We start from the raw sequence: 24,966 nt of genomic DNA, 5'->3' as shown, positions 1-24,966 counted from the left end.
CCTAAATAATAGGTTTTGATATGTATTATTTTTGTAACGCCGAAATTCAAACATATAAGAATTGTTTTTAATTTTTAAAGATTTACTGTAAGGAAATGTGAAAATTAGGGCTGCTAATCCTTTAAAATATTTAATCGTGATAAATCACAAATTTTTTTATCTGTTCAAAATGTACCTTAAAGGGAGATTTGTCAAGTATTTTATACTCTTATAAACATGGGAGTGGGAAAATATGCTTACTTCATGCAAATGTATATATTTATTATTGGAAATCAATTAACAATACAAAACGATAACAGATATTCCCCAGAAACCCTCACAGCTACTATATTTAGCATAAAAAAATATGCTCAAATCATAACATGGCAAACTGCAGCCCAACAGGCAACGACAGCTGTCAGTGTGTCAGTGTGCTGACTTGACTATGAAAAAAATAACACATTTATGCTGCATGATAAAAACTGTATGGTTTTTGCCCCCAAACTGCATGTGATTATCATAAAGTATGCATGTCTGTAAAGGGGAGACTCGTGGGTACTAATAGAACCCATTATCATTCACATATCTGAAGGTCAGAGGTCAATGGATCCCTTGAGTTTTTTCTCGCCAAAATGTAGCTAAAGTTTGCAGCGTTATTTAACCTTCTTCTCTTTAAAACTAAGCCCACAACAACCTAAAAATTGCAAGTTGCGTTAATACGTTAAAGAAATGAGTTGCGTTAAAACAAATTTGCGTTAACGCGCTACTATTGCGTTAACTTTGACAGCCCTAATGAAAATACTAACCAATTTATGACGTAAAATTCACCCAACATTCTAGTCAAGAGGAACCAAAATTTGGGTTGAATGATCAACCTGCTGGGTTAGATTAACTCAGCATCTGTTCTGTCCTTTATGTACCCAGCTGTGTGGTTGAAAACTACCGAAATTGGGTTGTTTTCAACTCGGCACTCTTTAGTTTGTAACAAGCACATAACAACCCGAGATCTTTCCCCAGCGATTACACAGGCGACTCCTGGCTGTTTTGTTTACGGCAATGAAGAAAATGAAAGATAATGGTGCCGAATCATCACACCGTCAATCGGGACGGACCGACGTTGGGTACAGGGCGTTTATGGTGGGCAAATAAAGGTGTTTACGGTGATGTGGGAAGCAAGACAAACGCACTAATTAGGACGCAACCTATTTTGAAATTGTTCTTTGGAGGACGGGGCACACGCACACAAAGAAACAGACAGACTTGCATACCCACACACGCATTGTAAAACACATTATTAATACATTGAGTGATGAATGCAAATGTGTTCTAATAAAAGAAACAAACAAGAGAAAGGCTGCATGTCGGGGTGGGGTGGTAGAAATAGAGAGACAGATGTGAGTAACGCCGGTTGACACAATGAGGAGAAGAGACAATTGATTTATGGGATGAATTATGTGATGACAGTTTAATACTTTTCTGATATTCAAATTGAGACTGATAAGGAACGAAAGAGGATGAAGGGCCGAGGTCTTGTAGCTCCCTCCGGGCTACAAATACTGCCACTGTAAGGGTTTCAATTCCTCTGGAGCTACATGGATTTTTTTAAAGTCCACTGGATAGCTCATGACAGTGGGAAGGAAGGACAGGGAGACGGCAAAGTGGGGAAGAGGAAAAGGAAGAAGTGAAATGAGGTGCTGAGTAACAGGAGGAGGTGGATAATAGGAACACGGGGAGGAGAGAGGAACGGCAGGATGTGGCCTTATTACAGTTCTTGCTGTCTCTTTGCGGAGACAGAGAAGGTGGGATGGAGGGGGGAGAGTAAGAGGAAAAATAAGGAAAGGAAGAGGAAAGGCAATATGGTGGAATGTCAAGAGGCTGAGGGATGGGATCAGTGGAGATCTGGAAATAAGGTAATAAGAAATGAGAAATTAGGAGAAAAGGGCATCATTAGCATTGGAGAACAAGACTCGGTCAAAACCGAGTATACGTCTGGACCGTGTACGGTCAGTCTGGGAGTTTGTGGCTAAATTATAACTCAAATATTCAGTGGTCATGTCTATAATGTTAAATCCAGCGGTACATGTCAAAAAGGTTCGGCGAGGACACTAGGGAATGCGCTGCTCCACTCAAGAGGTGACGTACCCTGTCGTGGAATGCACCTGATTGGTCCCTGGTTTTCTGCTCGTCGTTTCAAACAGGAAATAACATGGCGTTCTTCTCGTAAACTTTCTGTTATTCCGTCTAAACAATCCTCCAAAATCTACCCTCTGAAGAGGTTTTAAGCGAGAAACAGACGATGCCACTGCTGAATCTGGTTTCATTTTAGAACTAGATCGCCAAGTTTGACAGCTTGGTCCAAGTTTTGCGAGCCGGACGCGTCCCGCTGAACAGACTCGTTTGCACGTTCACCAGCCTTTTCATTTTGAAAGAGCACCGGCCAATGAGGAAACTCCAACACTCGACCGACCAATCGTGACAGACTTTGTACGGCTGGCCCTCTGTGGTCCAGCCGAAAAAAGGAGAAACTTTGGCAGGATGGATAGGAAGAAAGAGAAGGACAGAGGATGGATGAAATGGTCCGTCATGATTGATGGAGTGATTCACTACAGATAAATGGAGATATCTGTGGAAAGAGATTGATGGATAGATCAGTAGATTGATGGAAAGACAAAAGTGTCATCGCTGTTCCCTTGTTGATGCCATCAGATATAGACAAAGACAAATACCACACACATGCCCTCTTCATTCATCCCTTTACTGTACAGTCTGAAGGAAGATTTGTTTTTTTTCCTGCAGTGTACAAACAAAACCTTATTTCCCTCTCTTTACTTTACAGGAATAACATGGTATCGAGCTTTGGTAAATTGTCTTCATCATCCACTTATCGCACTACGGGAGTAAAGGCTTTTCCTTGGAATCAGCTTCACATCTCGCCAAGCTAAACTGATCACAGAGGCTTATGTGCCAAAAGGTTGGCGGATACATTGGACGCGATGAGTGCCTGCTGAAGGCAAATAGATCAAAATACAAAATGTCAAGGTGCCGCTTTAATACTCGCCGCCTCTCCTTCCCTCCCTGCTTGCTTGATCCCGAAGCACGCAGTCCATCCCTCCACTGTCATTCTGTCGACAGGGCCGCCGCCACCCTCGTGCTACGACATCCATCACTCCTCATCCTCGTCTCCCCCCTCCGTCCCTCACTTCTCACCTTAGGCTTATTATTTCCACTCTTCTCACACTGTCTTCTTCTTTACCTAAACATGTTTGTTGCCACAAAGCATATCCATTAGGAAGCTATGAATGTGAAGCATGAGAAAATGCAGACTTGAAGTATATGACTCTTCATCCACAGCGGTGGCAGCAAAAAAAATAAATGCTAGTTGAGATATTCTAATATGATTACACCAGGTGCAATCTGTCTCCGGTGTTCTACCAGACGGTGTTTTGCTCCCAGAACAGCAGCGACGCTTTCACTCACAGAGCCGCCAATTAAAAACTACTCTCGCTTGATACTTCTCAGTATTGCATGAAGCTGTGATTAATATTTATATGGTCATGGATAATTTATTTTAATTTGTATACATTTTAATGTAACATTTCATTTTTAAATGTTATTCTTTAAGAGTAAAAAAAAATCCTAAAAAATGCAGTGAAAGTGTGCCTGCGATTGTTCTGGTGGTTCATTTTTAATGTAAAGTTAGATAATATCCAGCGTGTTCTTTCAGATCTGTCAGCCACAAGGAGCAGCAGAGATGGGCGTGCCGGAGACTGTGTCGGCACGTTCAGGTACTAGTGAGAAGATGAACTACAAAGTAAGGAAACAGGGTTAAGTAATAACTCCATTAGCAGCCTATTAGTTGACACTGCGCACTGAAGGGAGGCTTTTCACAGCTCTGTTCTCTGTGTTGGCACCCCCGCTGTGCCAGTGTTGTGGCCTCATTGAAATGAATGAGGAGATGCCTTTCCGCCCCCCGTGCGGTGATGTTGTCTGTCTGAATGTGGCCTTACAGTCCATCATTCAGCCTTGATGATAATGACTGAGTTCCGGTCTCTATTAATTCAACAGCGTAGGCTGCTCTGTACATACTGTAGAGTTAAAGTGGAGTTGCGAACTCTATGGCAAAAAAAATTTTTTTTTCCTGAACCAATTTCTTTTTTAATTTAAGTAACTCCAGTAGCCATGTACTATGAGAATATCGTTAAAATTGAGTTATCTTTGACCTTGGAAACAGCAGTTGACATGTGTTGACTTTGAAGGGAAATTTATGTGGATGTCCAATCAGTGTTGATTGTAAATGTGGTCGATTGGCGCCACTATATTGATGCAGAGAGCTGAGTTCACAGCTGCAAAAATCTGTTCTTCCTGCATCCAGCGCCGTCCTTTGACCCGACATTGACGTAGTTGGAGGTGATGAAGAGCTACACAGGCTGCTATTTCATCTTGGATTTCTAGTCTTTGCCTCTGGGTAGCCAGGGGGCATGCTCTAGATGACGTTCAAAACAGTTCTTGAACAATGTCCTTGTTCTCTTTGCTTGTATTGCAAACTAGCTACATCTCCAACAGTGAAAATGGCATCCCAAAATACGAGTGCAGAGGAGGTTATGGAGGAGGATACATTATACAGCGTCTTGGCTGACATGGATATTCAGCCGTATTAATTCGAGCCAGAATATAATGCCGTTGTCGATGTAGACGCGCAGACGGTGCACTCAATAGCGAGAGTGACGCTGTCGTGGCATGCAAGCATTCCCAAGCGGCTATTTTTCAGGCCCCGAGATAAAAATAGTTAAATTTTTGGAACGCTGCAGCGCGCATGGCATGTCATTTGACGAGGAACAGCCAATCAAAGCCAGCAGATATCTTTTCTTTCTTCCGTAAATAGAAGTCTACGGTAAATATATGGAGGAGAAGTTAATCATTTTAGTGCAGGGCTACCCAGAGCTTTACGATCTCACAGACTATTTATTTGCTTCACCCTTTTCGTCCAAGAACGTCACAACATCTGGTTGCAAGGTCAGCCAAACTGACACAGTTAAATCGAGCAGTTAAGCTACTGTGAGGGATTGACTTTGTTAAGCTTAGTCAGTGAGGCTTGCTGCTAAATCACCACAAATTCATCATCTTCATCAACAACACTGATAGGACATCTACATAAAAATCTGGCAAATTTTCCCTTTAAGTCAACATGAATGAGACATCATTAAAGTGCACGGAGAGTTCCATGAGAACTGAGCAAACACCGTGATCATGCAATGCTTTCAAAAGCTCCAGAACAAAGATTAGACGGACCTTAAATTGAGATTGTTTTGCCAACCGATGATACAAATTGATGTCAGTAACTGAACAATACTCAAACTGAACTGTTTGCAGCACTTCCAGTCCTCACTGGTAAGAGCAGTTTTCTTTTCTTCACCACCTGAATGTCAGGTTAACGCAGCGCCTTCAGAGTGTGAACCGACTGAAAAAACATTTAGTCGTCCCAGAAAAGAAAACTGTCTACGCTGCAATGAACAGCAGCAGACAGTCACAGTGCAGACACAGGGCAACAGCAGGGGGGCGCGACACTGCAATTGTGGGTCAGACCTCGAAATAAAAGCTGAGTAATGGTTGTTTTTAATACTGCTCTAGTTCTCTCGGCGCACACAATCTATCCTGCGTTTGTTTTCTTCTGTTGCTCTCCGTCTCTCTCTCTCCTCCGCCTGTTTCCTTCTCCTGCTCTGAAAGCTCCATTAAAAAGAAGCAAAGAGAAAAGATAGAAAGCTCTCATTTGCCTGTTATCTATTTTCTCCTCTGGGGATAAAGAGATGAAAAATAAGGACGGAGCCATTACTGATTCCACCTGTTGGATCTTTGCTTCTGTTTTGTTCACAAACACCCATCAGTCTAGTGTCTCTACAGTATGAAAAACATGTTCATCGTCCTTGAGCTCTCTCTTTTCCTCCCCTATTTTTAACCCTAACTCCCCAGTTCCCATCTCTCCTTCTGTTCTGCTGTCTTCCTCATTTCTTCATGAAGATGGAAAAGCATTTGACACTCTAGTGCTATGTACAGGATAGTTTGATTTTAGCCTTTCCACTTTGGTGTATGACTCCTGCCCTCTCCTGTTGATACACAGCAGCTCTTTCACAGCGTCGTACAATCTGAGCAAGTGACAGCAATTTTCAACAGCGCTATCACCACCGTGGGGTCCTGTTTAGGGGTATCTGTATGGACCCTGAAAGGGGGCGCAGGATTGACTCCATCTCCACTAGTCAAAGTAAATTATCCCAGTTACACCTCAAGTGACCCAAAAGCCCGTAGCGTGACGGCTTTTCCCCACCCTCCTGTCACTGCAGTTGCTGACCTTGTCGCAGCCCTTGGGTAATAATTTATTCATCTGTCCCTCAGACATAGCATTCCTCCATCCACGCTGCTCAGTGTTGATTGTGTTTGGTTCATTCATATTGCATGGTAATGGTAGGAGGGAGGGGGGGTTGCCGCTCTGTTGACACATTTCTTAGCTCAACTGCGAGGCTAAATGGTGTAGGAAGGCAGAGAAGAAGAGGGAGGTGGGATAGAGAGGAGATGATGAGAGAAAGGGTTCGAAGAGGGGGAGAAGCAGTGCTTGAAGGAGGATAAAGTTGTGGGAAAATGTACATTGTTTTAAAGATGAGTGGTATAGATGGGAGGGAAGAACTGAGTGATGCAGTGGGAGCTGAAGAGAGAAAACATGAGGTGGAAACAAGGCAGAATGTCCTTGAAGTGGAAGGGTCACAAGCTATTCCTCTCAGATTTGGTGAGAAAAGCACTATACAGTGCAAGCAGCTCTTCACAGTGAGAAATAATGCACCCTGGAAGCGAGAAAGCTACATAATGGACTACATAGCTTATATTTGTTTTGGGCCTGCATCCCCCAAATCAGGTGTGAATCTGAAATATACGCCGCTGACTTGAACACAGCTCAAATTGTCAGATAAATGTTTCATCTGAATGTGGTGATTTATCAAGTTAATGTTGAAATAAAACATTTGGTCTGATCACTGAGCCACATAAACTGTTAATGAACTAAAACAACTCTACCCTGGGGGGATTAATTAATGGACTCAGATTCAATTGAAATAAATCTGTGTGCGCGCAACACGACCATTTATTTCTCCGCCCTCGCTCACAAACCGAGAGACAGATGATTTGTTTGATTGGAAAGCCACCGGTGCAACTCCAATTCAATCACATCCGAGGAGTCAAAAAAACTGCTGCGTTAAGTCACCAGGCAGCGACGGCGGAGTTTTATTTACAGCATCCATGACGAGGCGAAAGAAGGGGAGAAACCGGAGGGTCTCTGGGAAATTTATAGTTTCCCTATGGCAGTAAATTTGACATGCAGACGATAATAATTATTGATCAACTGCCCTGGACTGATTGTGTGCACTGCTCAGCTGTAGATTACAGATTTCTGACAAGATATATGGCTGTGTATTGGCAAGAATCTGGCAAACTATAAGCATCATGATACTGGGGTAAACAATTCAATATATTGCGATACTGTAAGCAAGGTGATATATTGCGATTTTTTAAAATTTAATAGGAAAACTGTAGAGAAGGCACCAGAAATACACCAGTTTAGAATAGGCAAAAATAACACATTTATACTCTATGTATACAGTGTTTTGGAGAATCGATACAGTATCGCTCAAGATAATATCGCGATACTAATGTGTATCGATATTTTCTTACACCCCTACAGGATACTGAAGGAAACTGTGTGCACATCACGTCCTAGTACTTGTTTTTTTTTTTAGCTTATCTGCACTGTTAAAGAATTAATTTCACTTTTATTCCCCTCCAGCAGAATCCTCCCACGTTAACAGAGTCTACTGACCAAACATAACTCAGCCACAGCCATGAGCCCTCGAGGCTCCTTCAGCACTGTGCTCTGCTGAGGTCAGAATCACCATTATCTCTTAACATTATCATTAACACAGTTTGATTCGTTTTCATTCTGAGAAACGGCCGCTTTATTCTTACTAAACCTTGTTTTAACTAATGTGCCTTTTTTATTGATTCAAACTGGCTTTCATTACCATTTAATTCTTTGTAAAGCACTTTGTGACACCGTTAAGGCCTGAAAAAGCTAATAGAGATTCAGCAAAAAAAGAAACACATTAAAGAAAGGGAGAGGACAGAGGATGATAGGGAGAGAGAAGAAAAAGAAAGAAAAGAAGAGGGGGGGTGGGGGTGTACAGTCCAGGGTGAAGGGCGAAAGGACTTGACAGCAAAAAGCATCGAGAGATCAGACCTCATCAGCGAGAGAGAGATTTGTAGAGGCACGATGAGAAATGGCATATGGTGTGTAGATATACAGGATATCTGCCTGTGGATGGATACACGGAGCACTCAAATAGAGACATTTGTGTCCTCATGTGTGAACGCTGCCAAAGAAAATCACTGGTCCTCTCACACAAAGGCACATGGACGCACACTCTCAATAACACCACCACACAGAGCATTTACAATAAAAGATAACTAAATACACTAATAAATAAGAAATAAACTAAATGCACATACACGCCCTCTCCCACAGAGAGATAAAGATGAACACACTCCAGTTCAGTGATGCAGAAATACACATGCACAATCATGGCATCCCACTCACATGGCAATGTACGTTTATAATTGCAGCGCTGAGAGCTACACTATGGATCAGTGTGACAGACCTATAATTCAAGCTCCGGTTGATCTCTGCAGCTGTGACTGCGAACACACGTGCGCGCGCACACACACCCGGATGAGGCCATTCTTTTATTTCTTATTACCATGAAGCTCCATGAAGGGATATCAACACTGAAAGAAACGGTGATAGTACTCTAAATCCCACTTAGAATCAACAATCAACCTTAAGCTTCTCAAAGAGCTCTCTGAAGCGGATGCATACATGTGGCGAGGAGGAAGACTTTAATGTGATGCCACGTTGCTTCGCAAGCCAAGAACGACATATGGACTTTGCTAAAAACTGCCTACATTTTTGCACGATTAGAAGAAGAGAGAATTATGTTGTATAATTAATCTCGGAAACAAAGAGCTTAATGTGCCCAGTCGGGATCTGGCATTTTACCACTCAATATTGAAACTGGACAGTATCTCAGTCTCAAGGAAGAATGTGCGAAGACTCTGATACTGAAAATGAGTTGGTTTTCTATAGTCATTTTTACTGGGAACTACCAAAATCGTAAATTGATTGGCTAGTATCCACTAACAAAAAAAAAACTGACAAAAAAAGTTAGCCAGTTACTAGGAAAAAGCCTGGTAGAAAAGGGGAAAAAGCATTTTTATTTCAGTGGTTCCCAACCGTTTTCCTTAAGGGACCCCTTTTCTATCATTGAATAAACCAACAACCCCTGACTAAGAGACAATTGACCCAAATAGTGAACACAATAACTGCCGGAAGGAAGGAAAAACAAGCCATTTGGATGATTTTGAGCAGATTGTTTCTTTTGAATATTGCATCAGAGATGATGTTTCCAGTTATTTTCTGTCTGCATTATGTATTAATACATTTTAACAATCATACATTCTTAATAGGCTTCTTTTATGACAAATTCAGTGTTTAAAAATAATTTCTTTTAGTTTTCTTCACAGGAATGAATGAAATGGGACCCCCGTGAAGCTTTGGCGAGACCCCCCCCCAGGTTGGGAACCAGTGATTTAGTGCACAATTTGAAAGTTTGCACGTTCACCTTGAAATTATGTGAGTAATATTCTTTTGGGTTTTTTTCTTCTTGGTGTTTTATTATATGTTTATGCTTGATATGTAGCAGTGACTTGTAATCCCAAGTTGGATGGGCAACATGTTTGGCATGACACAGCAATAAAAACTGTATAAAGGCTTGCTGTGAGTTGTCTTTCCACCCCCCCATCGGGAAAAAAAAAATCACTTAAAACTACTACTACCAAGTAAATATATATTTTCGCCAAATCATCTCAACTTGCAGACTTTCTCCAGACTTTGTACGTGACGTGTCAAAGGGGAGAAATTGCTCTACTGTCCACATGTGGTCTCCCTGATCCCCAATTAAAAAAAGGCCTTTGAGTCATTTTAAGATGAACCCTACCTCAATCCTCCCGGTGTCTGGCTGGAAGCCTCTGGCCGGGTCTTCGGTCGTCACTCTGCACTGGATCGCACAGCCGTTCACCCTGATCTTGTCTTGTTTGAGGCCCAATTCTGGCAGGCTGCGGCCCTCACAGACGTGCAGCTGGGCATGCACCAGGTCCACACTGTTAGAGAGAGGGAGAGAGAGAGAGAGAGGCGATGAGGTGAATAAATTGATTGAAGCCCTGAACATGGTGTGAATAGCCCTTAATTTCCCTTGATGTCACTGTGGAGAACATTTCCTCTGCTTATACCAAGGTTTAAAAGGCCATTTATCCAATATAAACATCTTTAGCGATTTTTGGCCTCAAATCAGAGCAGGAGGGATCTGCAGCGGATGTGAGGAGTTTTTTCTCCAGCACTGCTCATTTGAACAAATGAATCTGCGATGCGTGACAAGAAAACAGTCCCTCACGGATACCTCTTAATAGCAAAAACAAAGTCGATTAAAACTAAAGAAACTTTAGTTATAATTTGATGCTGCTGAAACAATGGCCCCTGGGGAAGGGAGCAGGATATGGAACATTTACATTTTATATTTGAAAACAACTAATAAATTAGCAACACAACTTTTGTTTGATTAGATATTAGTAGGTGGGCTATGAAGAATAGAATAGATATGTAGAAGTCCAACGCAAAGACCAATGTTTTCTGATCTTAAAGAGTAACAATTTTGTGTCAATTAAATTGCAAATATCTGCTTACATGAAGAAATGTACATAGGGCTGAGTGATAATTCAAAATGATGATTTATCATCTTTCAATGGAATCGTATCGTGATGAAATCATAGAGATATACACAATAACGTTGTGTTAATTCATAATGACAAGCACATACTAACTCAAATGTCTCAGAAAATCTGATCAAATTCAGTTCACTCAAACTTTTGTCTTAATCTAATTACTCTGTATTTGTGTGCATGCACGTTAACATTATTTTTTTCTCTATAATTTCCCTTGAAACATTATAAAAAAAATGTTTTGCACTAAAGTTCTTAATTAAATGAGAAAATACTCAGTACTTTTCTTTTGTCAAGCATTTAATTCACAGAGGAGTATGCAAAAATAAGCTTTACCATGTGTTTATTTCAAATGGACTATTAATTGATTTATCAGAAAACATGCTATATTGAGATATATATTGTTATTGAGATATTATATGATCTATATCGGGATAGAATATGTACATACAAGGCACTGCAGTACAGTACAATGTAAATATGACCGGGCAAATAACTCAACACGTTGTGACTCAGTTGAAACATGTAAACGTCTGCTTGTGTGGCACAGTGAACTGATAAGCTGTGTGATGAAGATTCATTATAACTAAGCGGAGAGCATTAGACTGTGATGCAACAGATCTGCAAAAGCTGGCGTATAAATCATTGCTTTGTTATAAAACTGACATCTAAGAAAACGGTTATTGTTTGGTTTTTATTCCACTTTTATTAACTTTCAAAAGATAACAAGAAAATTGCAGCCAATTAAAATTGTGTTTTAGTTGAATAAACCGGTGTAGTGCTTGCCTATTTGTTCTGCCACACCAACTCACCACTACACACTGTTTACAGGTACAATTTCACATTTTATTCACAGATACCTAAAAATGCAGTTTTGCCCAGGAACAAATGCTCGCACACACACACACACACACACACACACACACAAAAGATTACATTATGCAAATTTTTATTCAGCAATTACCCAATATTAGAAAGAATTTAAATGTGAGAGGGTCAGAGAGAAGTTATTTTCTTCCATTTCCATGAGTTGTAACCCTCATCTGTATGCATTTATTTAAATGTGAAGCTCAAATGAGACTCGCTGGGTTAAGCTTCATGACCTTGCACCATCTAACGCCTAGCCAAAAAATGTATGAAAGTATTTTGTCATCGTTGTTTTCTGGACACATTTTAAACCCAGCGGTGGACGGACACAGACGGGCGGGGACACTAAATTCTTAAACGGTTGTGTGTCCCCGCATCCGAAACCGCTGCCAAACGTAAACACACTCAGACAACTGGGAGGCCTCGTCGCCTTGAAGGGTGAATGAGAGACAGCAGGCGCGCACATTAGCAAACAAGCTCGGTTTTTGGACACCGTCTTGGCTTCCGTCTTCCTTAATGTCTCAATTAGCTGGTATCCACATTCTGGCCAAACAGAAGGACAATTATGCATCAGCCTGGTGTGAAATGTGTTGGTGGGAATAAGCAGATCCAAATCTTGATAACTTGGACGGTTGCTAACGTCATGTTTTTGTTACACTCTCATAAATATGTTGGTATTTTTTAAATTGGACAGCTCAGCTCGCGTCCTTAAATAATAAAAAAGGACGAGATGAAATGAGTCACTTGATGAGCGATGCCCCCGACAGCAGTTCTGGAAACGATTCTCAGTATCCCAGTACTTTATTGTTTAATGAGGGTGCCAGTTTGTTTCCAGACTCAGATTAGTTACTAGTCTTTGTGGGGTCCAACAGTTTTGTCAGCTCTCCAGGGCAACGGCTCTTCAAGGACACTACATGGGAAAAAACATATTTTGCCTCTCCTACTCTCCTGTGTGAAATGTACTGCTGCCAAGAGTTTAATATGTGAGGATTAAGTAACCTGGTGCAGGCTGTTCTCATACACTGTTCCTAGCTATACCTACAAAAAGTAATGCACTTTAATTCGTGTATATCACACAACAACAGTTTGTGTGTAATCCACATAATCGTGAACCAGGAAATAGCAATAGTGGCGAATGTCGCGAAGGGAGGAGGTCAGGGTGGATGGGTAAAAAAAAAAGACCGGATTTTTGCCCAGGAGACCGGCGTTCGTGTCCCATGTGAAACCAGAAGTCTATGTTGATTTATTTGTCATTTTACTTCCGTACTTACAGTAAGTAACACTACCTCTTATTTTAAGCCAAACCACAATCTTTTCCTAATCCTAAGTAAGCATTTTTGTTGCCTTATCCTAACTAAGTCGTTTTGTTGTCTAAACCTAACCAAGTTGATCTTTTCCTAAACCTAACAAAGTCGTTTTCTTGCCTAAAACTAAGGTTGTTTCCTGTGAAGACAGAAGTTTATTTTGAAAAGACTGTATGCATGTAACGAGTGGAATTTGAAACATGTTGCTGGAAAAAGGAAGAATTGATTTTTTTGTAAGATATCACAAGAACCGATGTATGAGAAGACCTGCTTGGTGTGTTCAGCTCAATCATTCCATCAAACATTTACTCTTTTTGATTATTTCATTTACTTGTTTACTCTTCAGTAAATTCAAGCTGAAACAAAGATAACAATAAAGAATACTAAAGCTGAAATATGGTAATTTGTTTGCTTATGAATTTCTTCTGTCGGTAGTTAACTCTTCTTAGAGTATTTTCATATCCATGAAAAGTGAAGCAAGTAGCATCCAAATCTGAAAACTTATGATGTGACATATTAGTGTGTTCTAATGGCTCCATTTTCACAGAGATGGAAGTCCTTTAATATTATGCAAATAAACACACTTGCGTCAAACGCTTGGCATCCATGCATGGACTTTTTTTTTTCTTGTTACATATAACTCAAGTTTGGCCTAGTTTTTTTTCCCTCACATAATTCTTCTACTTTGAAAACATAAGACAACACTGATTGAACGAGGACCCTCGAGGGTTTGTAGAATTCATTGTATACTAATTTGACTCAGACAAATTAAAGAGCCTGCGGCAACATCTGTCCCTCAGTGCAGCCAGTTACAGAAGAAAAGTCTCTTGTATCATTAGCAAGTTCCACAATACGGCCGAGCTACACAGGAAGAGGATGAGGGTGGTACGCCTTCAGCGAAAAGTAGGAGCAGCACTACAGCACATTTTGACAATAAATACTACTGGTTTGTAACAGTTGGCAAAACTCTGTTAGAGAAGGCAGAGGATTAAGCAGAGATAGTGAGGAGGATTGACCTGAAACATCTGTACAGAGGCAGAGTCAGGCAATATCGCCATCAGCGGGGATACTTCCAATTGGACATTAAAGTGGAGATACAAGGAGTCACTATATTAAATCATGGAAACCATCCAGAGAACACATCTACACCCACTGCATCCTTCATGTGTCCAAAACATTACTAACCATTACTTCCTCCTATATTTCCTGCCAGACATGCTGATAACTAATAACCACTCAACCTACATATATCGGTCTTTGATGGCATATGCATGTTATATATGTATGGAGCTTCTGACATGAATAAATCAGGCTGGATGTGTACTCTGTGTACAAAACATAAATAAAGTGTTACTTCACTTCTCATAAATCTATTCTCATATCACCAGATTGTATTTCAATTACCATAGCTTTCTTTTTCGCTATATGTCATGCCAATAAAATAAGTTTGAAAAATCAATGGTGCGTGCTCAGTAGGGCTGTCCTTCGATTCAAATATTTAATCGTGATTAATTGCATGATTGTCGATAGTTAATCGCAAATTAATCAGACGTTTTTTTATCTGTTTAAAATGCACCTTAAAGGGAGATTTTTCAAGTATTTAATACTATTATCAACATGGGAGTGGGCAAATATGCTGCTTTATGCAAATGTATGTATATATTTATTATTGGAATAACAACACAAAACAATGACAAATATTGTCCATAAACCCTCACAGGTACTGCATTTAGCATAAAAATATGCTCGAAACATAACATGGCAAACTGCAGCCCAACAGCAACAACAGCTGTCAGTGTGTCAGTGTGCTGACTTGACTATGACTTGCCCCAAACTGCATGTGATTATCATAAAGTGGGCATGTCTGTAAAGGGGAGACTCGTGGGTATCGATAGAACCCGTTTACATTCACATATCTGGAGGTCAGAGGTCAAGGGACCCCTTTGAAAATGGCCATGACAGTTTTCCTCAACAAAATTTAGCATAAGTTATAGTATAGTGCATATAATATAATACTATATATATATATGGGGCAGGGCACAACTCAATAAAATGGAAACTATGGAAGCAAAAAGTTGTATTTGATCAGGAAGGCAAACTGATATTTTATTGTTTGGACTCATAAATGATAACTGTGTAATTTGTATTTTTCTAGCAAGTAAAATAAATGACATTGAGACAAAAATACAAATATACCAAAAACTAGAAACTAAAGCTTTCTCGCTTTTCTAATTACACAGATCTTATCCAGACATACAGTATATTATGCCTGGAAAATTGTTATTATAGGTTTTGTTGTAATTTAATGATCAATAAATGTGCCCTGTGCACAAAAAAAAAGTGTGAGTAATATAATTCGTTACTCTCAAAATTGATAATGAGAAAAGGGACCCAGAGAGAAACAGAACAGTTGAAAGAGAAAGTTCAATTTAGAAGTCTTGTATTTATCCACAACCAAAACTAATCTTAACTAAAGTTGTTCCACCTGGTAATTCTCAAATCTAATCTTAAAGTTGTTTTGCCCCCACTTCTTCCGACTCTCTCCATATTGTGTAGGTACCCTGTCATGTAGCACTGTGCACACAGGAGCAGACTACATGGCAGTTTAATTATATTTTGCCCGGAGCCCCAGCAACAGAGAAGTACTCCTGAGCTGCACCACTACCTGGCCGGCAGTTCGCTCCGTGTCAATTAGTTGGCGGAAATTTGATTAAACAGAAATTTATTTAGGAATATGCAGCATGTAAGCACAATATAAACGGAAATAATAAGGTCTCAAAACTCGATTTTGCCCCGTCTACAGTACAGGGCCTCAAAATTACAATTATGTACTAATGCATGACCTGCCTTAAGGCCCTTCGTCATTTCAGGTGATAGAGGTTTAGTGGTGCATATTTTCCAAAATTAGCAAATAATCACATTACACATTATCACAACAAGCCAAATGGAACAAAGAGGAAAATCAGACTCCTTTTTTCTGGTATGTTAGGAGCCCAAGAAAGTCACGGTAATAAACATCGTCTTCGCTTCAAGTCTTCACTTAGTTTTTTCGTCAGCAAAGATATTAAAAGTGTCATTAACACGCTGTTTATTTACGATACATTGTTTGTGAATGTTTGCCTTTCCCTTTTGTCTGGATGATGATATTATATTTATGCATTTGTACATTTTCACCATCTGTGTATCTACAAATCTATCCAAACTGTCATTTTGCATTTTCCTAAAAAAAACAGAACCCAAAATAAAATATCATGTCCATTCTTTGCCTTCAACTTTTGTTTATGTCTCCTACTTGTGCATAATTTGGCTCATTTTGAGGTTCTGATGTGTCAAAGGTGTGAAACTTGCTTTTTATGTCTGGCATTGCATAAATGTTTTAAGATGCCGAGCGTAATATTGCGTGTCTACTTTCCTGTCTGGCATCTCTGCCTTTCTGGCATCTCTGCCTTTCTTAGGGCTTCTCAATAGCTGCCAAGCTTAGATTTGATCTCTGACAATTTAAAAAAGGAAAAATGGAAAGAAACCCCCACGAGTGTCATAGACTATATGTCTACACGCTGAATCTGCTCTTTGAAATTCTGTCAGTGCCTTTACCTCCCAGCCAAGAACATCATTTTGCATTTGGTCCTCCTGTCTATGCAACAACCTTTACACAACCTTGCCTGCTTGTAAATATCTTACATTTGCCCATTAAGAGATACATGTATTATAGACAGCCGAACCACATGGAGGCCCAAATTATTTACAGCTCAGCATTGGCGACATTCCCGTAAGCACTATATTAGCCAGATTTTATAGCAGCACCTGAAAGGTCTTTTGTGGGATAAGCAGCGTAAATCCTTCCCAACTGTCACATATTCAGTATATGGATAAAATATATCACTATGGGCACTGCCGACAGCTCACACTAAAACTCGAGGACATAAAGTACGTACACACACCTGTGCACCCCATCTTATATTTCAGTGTATATGGCAGAACATATATTTTTAAAAAAGGTTTAAATGTCAAAGTCTGTCTTCAGCCGGCTGTATGTTTTGGAGAAAGGCCCTGGTGGAAAAAAAAAAATCCACATTCAACACTTTAAGGACACCAAGTCAAATCAGATCTCATGGTCCTGGCAAAAGTCTAAACTCCGATTGAACTTAACAGGTTTCCCTCCAGGTAGCTTCAAAGATGAGGAGAACCCTTTAATCTGAAGTCCAGGTCAATGCCATGCACACATTGTTCATCCTCTAATGCTAATGTTCTATCAGAGCCAAAGCAACAGTCCAACATACTCAAACCTGACAGCATTTTGTTGCTTCACATTATGACATCAACATCTTATTACCCACATGTCATGTTAGATAATGTGGGTTATCACCATCAAAGACAATAGAACCTGCTCTTTTCTTTAAATACATGCAGCATTATGTGAGGCGTATATGTTAAATCATATTAGGAAACCATAAATGGAGGACGCGGGGGAGACCGTAGCTTTGGTCTCCAGGGCCGGAGTCTCTGCTGTACTCTGCTTCTCTGCTCCTCTGCCTGCCTGCTTGCCTTCACTCAGCTCGCTCCACCTCACGTGAATGCGCGCACACTACACACTGCAGAAGACTTCGTAGCTCTGAGAATATCTAGTGAATGTACAGTGGACGTTTGTGCAGAAATAACTGCTGCAGCTCCTCCAGACCAACAGAGGTTTCCCGTGTCTTGTGAAGTGACGGGGCTCCGCCACTGAAACATTATCGTCTCCGACCTGGTGCCGGTGTCTCCCTCCGGCCGCAGTCGGGAGGCTGAAGCAGGAAAAGCCAAGACTAGGATCAGCTGGTCAGCTAACATTACTGCCAAGCAGGTGAAATATAGGAGTGATATTGTGCTTTTAGCTGACGTGTGTCGCCTCATTGTTTTGAGCGATGCTCGTTCATGTCTATGTAGAGCGAGCACAAGCGCGAGCCAGACACTGACTTTCATTTACTTAACGGCCACAGGTGTCGCTGTTAACAAGCATTTCTGATTCTTATAAACAGTCCCTTTAATGTAACCTATATGCCATTTGTTTTTACGAACCGCAGGTCAAAATATTAGTTACGGAGCCCCCCTAGACCTCTAGGAGAAAAATTTTATTAATTCGTGCCCTCGAGTTAGTAACTTGTTCCCTTGAGTTAAGTAACTCGTTCCCTACACTGTACGATACTGAAGTTATTGAATATTTTCCCCATTAAAAATTCACCAAAATTATGCAAAAGCATATTTTTCCAAACTAAGTGTTGTAGTACAACTATGAGGAGACCATTGATGTGTGAAGTTATTTTGGTGGTACTACACTTTATAACAATGTTATTGAATATTTTATAGCATCTCTTTTCGGCGTTGCACTTTGTAGACGGTCCCTGACCACTCGTCTCACAGCCGGCTGCACATAGAGACCAACGTTATGTGTCCAGCTCAGACGAAGGCTCGTTTTGATTAAAATGAGCTTGTAGCTCGTTGTCTACCTTACTACGGTTAGAACGAGCCGTGGTTTGTGTTTAAACAACGTTTCGGTTATGAGTTATTGATCCAGGAAGTTTGAATCTGTCAATATCTTTCCAACTTTACAGAAGTATCAGCAATGCGTGGACTGTCAGGAATGATTGGAGGAAGTGCTCTATGAAGTAACTCGAGGGAACGAGTTACTAACTTGAGGGCACAATTTAATTAAAAAAAATTCTCCTAGGGGTCTAGTGGGGCTCCATAAATAGGAAAACAATACCACTGAAACATTTAGCTCCATTTATAGTGGTGTACCTGGAAAACTCACAAGCCTCAAAAGAAAGCATTTTGTGATACTTCAACCAGCGACCATGAGCTATCTTCTGCTTTGATATGTTTGATAAAACATCATTATGTAAATGTCAACTTGTTTTTCTATTGTGACAAAAAGTTTGCAAAAACAATAGAAATAGAAAATGAGTAGAAAGAACATTCCCATTCACATCAACGTAGCAGGATGGTCAGAACGGCGGCCATCTAGTTAGCTAGCTTGCTAATTATGCCATGCTTTAATGCTACATTGGTTACAGTACATGAGCAGAACAGCGAGCTGGTGGCCGGCAGCAGCGCTGGGTTGAACGGTCCCTCCGCCTCACCCCCCCACCACTCCGGAGAAAGGCAAGTTACCCTAGCTAACTAGCCAGCCATCCGTCTCTGGAGCAGTGGCTGCGCTCTTCCTGGCGAGCTGCAACCACACTTCAAAGCAATAGGTGCTGAAATATGCTGATCATAAAAGTGCAGTATGCTTCCATATGACCAAAGTGCCCATATGCATTTCAAAGCCAGAGCGTACATTCCCCTTTAAAAGAGGATCACCGTAGAATTACTGCAGGTCAATCTGCAGAGTCAAGAGTGCAACGACGATTTCATTCAAATGTAATTTCATTAAAATGAATTATCTTGTCTGCACTGAGTTATGCAAGGGGGTTAGACTGCCGGGGTTGAGCAGATCAGAGCGGAGTACGACCTCTGACAGAGGCTTGAGCACCTGCACACACACACATCTCAAATATGTTCAGAAAAATGTATGTACATATATGCATACACAAATACCTAAGAAAGCACTCAGGATCTCTGCTACTCGCACAGACACGCAAGACCTACCCTCATTGGACACGTCTCTACGTTATCAGAGTACATGGAAAATACATTAGCCCAATACTCACTGGAACCTGAGGATACACGTACATGTGCATACACTAAAGTCCAGCACGCACATGCGTTCACATTCAGCAGCGAGCACACAAACTCTGTCTCAATCCGTCACATGTGCGGACGCACACACGCCGAGACCATGAAGGCTGAGTACTAATTGCATATCATTTTCAGTCGTTTCGCTCAGAGCTCGTTAGCAAGGGAGAAGAGGGTGGCTGTGCGCCCAGAACTAAAAGGGGGGAGAGAGAGAGAGAAAGAAAGAGGAAGGAGTATGATGAGGAGAGGAAGGCAGCTTGTTGTGGCTATAAGAGATGCAGAAATAGTCAACAACAAAAATGACAAACAAGCAGTGAGGTAAAGTAAATATTATACTCCACTCTTGAGATCCACAAGGATGGAGAAGATTGAGGGATAAATAAAAAAAAGGAGAGACAAGATGACAGCTATACATGCCAAACACAAGAGAGCGAGAAATGGAGTGAGGGGAAGCAGAGGGAGTGGGAGTGCGGAGGTGGATAAAAAGCTGGATGCCAAAACTGAGAGAGCGAGCGGGAAAAGTGGGAGCGTGGAGGAGATGGGATTTGGCCTCGCTCAAAAGGACAAAAGGGATGAAGGCAGGAGAGGCGGTGGGAGGCAGCAACGGTGGAAGACAGAGGGATGGGAGTGGGAAGGAGGGATGGAAGGATAAGAAAGATAAGTGGGAGAGTGGGACAAGGGGGATAAAGAGGGGATGAACTGAGGAGGCAGTGAGGGAATGAGGAGGAAGGAATGACTCAGGGTGAGACTATGATAATGAAGGAAAGCAAGCAGGTGGGATGGCAGGAAGCAGGTCTATCTTTAAAGGAACAGTGTGTAACATTTCAGGGGATCTATTGGCAGAAATGGAATATAATATTCAGAACTATGTTTTCCTTGGTGTATAATCACCTGAAAATAAGACTGGTTGTGTTTTTGTTAGCTTAGAATGAGCCTTTCATATGAACATAGGGAAACTTTTCAGTCCGCCACATTACCTGAAGGCCACCGTAGTTCTCCGACACACTTGTGAAACTGAGGTAACGTGAGCCGCAGAGTGTAAAACCGGGGTATCGCCAACCGACGTCTGACATCCGTTGCTCCTAAAGTAGTGTCATTATGGTAAAGATGGCCTCTGAGCGAGGCGAACACGTTTTGCACTCGGCGGCTCACATTACCACAATCTTAAAAAGGGAGGAGTGAGCGGAGGGGTACTCGGTTGGTTGCAATCTGCAACCACACCGCTAGATGCCGCCACATCCTACAAACTGTCCCTTTAAGACAGAAGAGGAGCTTAAAGAAGAGGAGCTTAAAGCAATAGTTCAACATATAGGTACATACACTTAAATGCTGTCTTGGTGAGAGATAGATTGATACCACTCTGACAACAGGGAGAAAATCCTAGCCTGGTGAATGAAGGGAACGGAGGAATGGAAAAGTTGAAGATGGAGGAGGAAGGAAGGAAGAGAGGAAGGTTGGTGTATTGCAGAAGGAAGTGAAAGCCAAGCAGAGATGACACAGCAGGAAAAAGATGGAAAGTGTGAGCAAGAGAGGTGCAAAGAGAACCAGCAAATTGAAAATATGATAATTCCTATCATACTCCCCTTTATTGCTTTTTAATTTCACTCTCATCCTCTCTTAAATACCCCCGTTCCTTGTATTGCTTCTCTTCTCTATCCTCTCCCTTTCCTGCTCTCTCCTCCCTTCTTCCTCCCGCCTCTCGTCCTTTCATCTTCCATTGTCTCCAGCTCCAGCTCCCCCTCCCCACCTCCCACACATGTGGCCTCCAAAATGCAAAACATTTACTCCTTTTGAAGTGAACACTTGATTTCGTAACTTCATTTGAGTGCTAGTCCGTGCTGTATTGGGGTGTGTGTGTGTGTGTGTGTGTGTGTTTCCGCGGCATTCAGGTTTGTTCTTGTTCACAAAAAACGCGTCTCCGGCAAATACATTTTTCAAGATGGCTCCGGGGCTAGTGGTAAAGAGCAAAGCAGAAAATGTATTTCTCATTTCAATAAAACTAATGCAGACTCCTGTCTACCAAATGTGCGCACACATACCACACGCACACACACACACAAACTCTTGTCTAAATAAATAAGAGGAAATATAGCCAACGTGCTTCCAAGTGAGGCCTGCAGGAATGGAAATGTAGAAAAACACAGGATAACAGAGAAAGTGTTAGCGATGGAAGGCGAGGGAATAGGAAGGACGGATAAACACAAACAAAGACGACAGTAGAAATCAAGAGGGAGAGATGGAAGAATGGGATCCAGGGAGAGAAACAGAGGCCCATTGAGAGAAACCAGAGGACAAAGGGGACGAAAGGGAGATGGAGTAAAGTGTGAAGGACAGATGGAAAGGACAATAAAGACCGGTCGATGGAGCGAGAGAGAATATGAAAGAAAAACAAACGAAGAGTCAGTGAGAGGCGGAGAGGACAGCATCAAGCCTCCCATCTTGTTTTGTATGAATTTCATTAGACGGTTTTAGACAGCAAACAGAAGAGAACGAGGGAGCCTGGCGAGGGGAGGAGAGGAATGGAGAGACAGACGGGACGTCTGCATGAGAGAGGGGAGGAAATACGAAATTTGAATCATTGTGGCATGAGGATGGCATTTTGACATCAATTTAGCCGGCAGCCCGAAAACTACGCCGCTTGTTGGATACGCAAATGCAAACAGAGCATGGTGGGAGATGGAGGGAGAGGGGGAGAGGGGGATGAAGAGAGGGGGAAATTATTAATCACAAGTTTTCAAAGTGATAGGAAAAATAGGAGAAAGGATGGATGGAAGGGAGAACAGAGAGGAAAGATGAGGGAATAGGACGCTTAAAGGTTGGGGTGTTTTGAAGTGGGGTTGCACAGTATGAGGTACTTATCCATTATGTATTCCCTACAGTAGATGACGGTCAGCACACCAGTTTGGAGAGTCAGGCAGGAGTTACCGTGCCGAAGCAAAGCAATGTACTGCTGCAGCAAAAGTATTTTAGCCGACCAAAAGAAAGACCCACCTAAAAAAATCAATATCAGTTTAAGTGTACGCTATATTTAGAATATTTTCACCGGTTTACCTTGCCGTGAAACAGCTATACAGTCTGTGTTTCCAACGGGGATCTGAAGACGTTATCTATGTTCTCGCCAAAGCAACCAGACTCCATTGAAAAATACAGCATTTTTACCTTGCAGAGCACGAGAGTTGCTGTTCTACCGCTGCCTCGATCGATTAGTTTGTTTGTGTTATTGTGTGACTTTGGTTGGTTCTGGTTCACCAATATCACTCAATAACACAAACAAACTAACCGATCGAGGCAGCGGTAGACCAGCAACCCCCGTGTTCTGCGGAGTCTGGTGGCTTTGGTGAGAACATAGACGGACAAAACTGCTTCAGTTCCCCGTCAGAGAGGGCTGTCTCATGGCAAGTTAAACAGGTGAAAATATTCTAAATATAGCGGTGGGCTTTTCTTTCAGGTTGCTAAAATACGTTTTGCCGCCGGCCCCGTCCAGAGCAGAGCATTGCTTTGGTTCCGTGCGGTAACTAGTCTGTTTGTCCAAACGGGGGCTTTGATGACCGTCATCTACTGTAGGTAATACACTGAGTATGGATAAGCACCTCATACAAGAACACTACAAAACACCCGAACTATCCCTTTAAGGCACACTAAATAAATAACTTTTTTTCGCAATTAAACTGGAAAATGGGCAGAGTTAAAAATACAGTATGTTTAAAGAATCGTTTTGGGTAAACGGAGAAATAAACATAAGAGAAACAGTTGGAGGGTATAAGAGGAGGAGGACAAGTCAAGGAGGCAGTGGGGGGGTGGAAAATATGGACGACACACACAAATGACCCTAGCAGACACCCACACACACAAAAACAAGATCCTATCTGATTAGATTTCCTCTCCTTTTCAGCTCGCTTTCTCCCACATTTTCTCAAGCCTCACTATCAGCCTATTAATTAATTCCTGCTTCCCTTGTTATGAAGCAGATGGGAGAGTGAGGAGAGGAATGCAAAATGACTCCGGCTTCCAGAAGGCAGCGAGGAACGAGATGAGAAAGGCCGAGAGGAGAGAGACAGTGAATGCAGATAAGAGGAGGAAGAAGACAGACAGAAGGGAGAAAGAGAGAGAGAGGGAGACAGAAATGAAATACAGAGAAGAGAGGGAAAAATAATTACAGGACAAATACATACCGTATGTCTAATGATGTCAGTACACAATGAAAACATACTATGATACAAAAACTGCACTCTTATGCCAATATATACATTAATTACACATTGTGAAAGCATTGTGTTGCTATAAGGAAAAGAATCACCCCATTAGCTTCTTCTATTGAGTCATTAAAGGCATCGCCACCAGTCCTTGGCATTTATTTAAATATCAATAAGTCATTGTCATATCAGCTGTGATATAAAGATAGATAATTACCATAAACAAACAAGGGCACTGCTAAGAGGTTTCTTTCACATTGCATTTCAAATGATGTGCAATCTTGGCTTTCTGGTGGAATCAGAGCAAGTATTAACATAACAAAGGTTTAGGGGAAATGTAATCTTAATTTAGATTCTCTGACAGCTTCTGTCTAATGTCACGACTACATGAACTGCCAATCATTCAGACATGTTCTCATACTTTTCTGTCACGCGCTCCTTTAAGGCCACACCAAGTCTGTATTTTTCGTCCGAAATTGTGGCATATTTTAAAAATAAATATGACCTCACGTTGTGTCAATAATGTTTACTCTTCCGTCCGTTATTAAAGTTTTTAGAAGAGGTTTGATTTTCTGCGTTTTTTCGCATCTGAAAGGCAAAAGAGTGTTATTTGACCACTTGGAGCCACCGTCCGTGCGAACGTCACTATCCAAAATGTCATTATAAACACTCACTCTGTCTCCAAGCATAAAGCAGTTTACGATAAAGAAATAAAAGAATACAGAGATGCAGAATTTAAAGATAGATTGTGGCAGGTGGTTGCAGAACAGCTTGTAATCGGGACGGTTGCAAAAGAAAGGATGTAGGAAAGATCAGACAGTAGTGATTGTGCTCTAGGCAGCTAAACGATAGCCTCTTGCTAATGTCATTTATTCCCGTTTGGGACAAGCGCTATCCATCGCACCCACGTAATGAATTCAGTTTTGTCTTGTATTGCGAATTTTTGCAATGAATAGAATGATAAAATGCATCGGACACGGTGTGCAAGGTTTCGGTTCGGATGATGGATTAAAAACCACCGGCCCAGTCGCACAGCAGTTCGTGAA

At 41.4% G+C, this 24,966-nt stretch overlaps 1 protein-coding gene across 3 annotated transcripts in view; it reads right to left on the bottom strand.

Moving 5' to 3' along the window:
* The window catches only part of LOC141760222 (pyruvate carboxylase, mitochondrial-like), a 371,874-nt gene that overhangs the window by 248,099 nt on the left and 98,809 nt on the right, over window positions 1–24,966 (bottom strand). For all 3 annotated transcript variants that reach the window (XM_074622854.1, XM_074622855.1, XM_074622856.1), the window contains exon 11: window positions 10,068–10,230. In XM_074622854.1, the coding sequence (XP_074478955.1) occupies window positions 10,068–10,230 (163 nt within the window). The remainder of the gene's footprint in view (window positions 1–10,067; window positions 10,231–24,966) is intronic.

The sequence above is a fragment of the Sebastes fasciatus genome, chromosome 22 (assembly GCF_043250625.1).
Source record: "Sebastes fasciatus isolate fSebFas1 chromosome 22, fSebFas1.pri, whole genome shotgun sequence".
Taxonomy (NCBI): domain Eukaryota; kingdom Metazoa; phylum Chordata; class Actinopteri; order Perciformes; family Sebastidae; genus Sebastes; species Sebastes fasciatus.
Note: the sequence above shows the minus strand (reverse complement) of the source record. Positions and strands in the feature narration are given on the sequence as shown.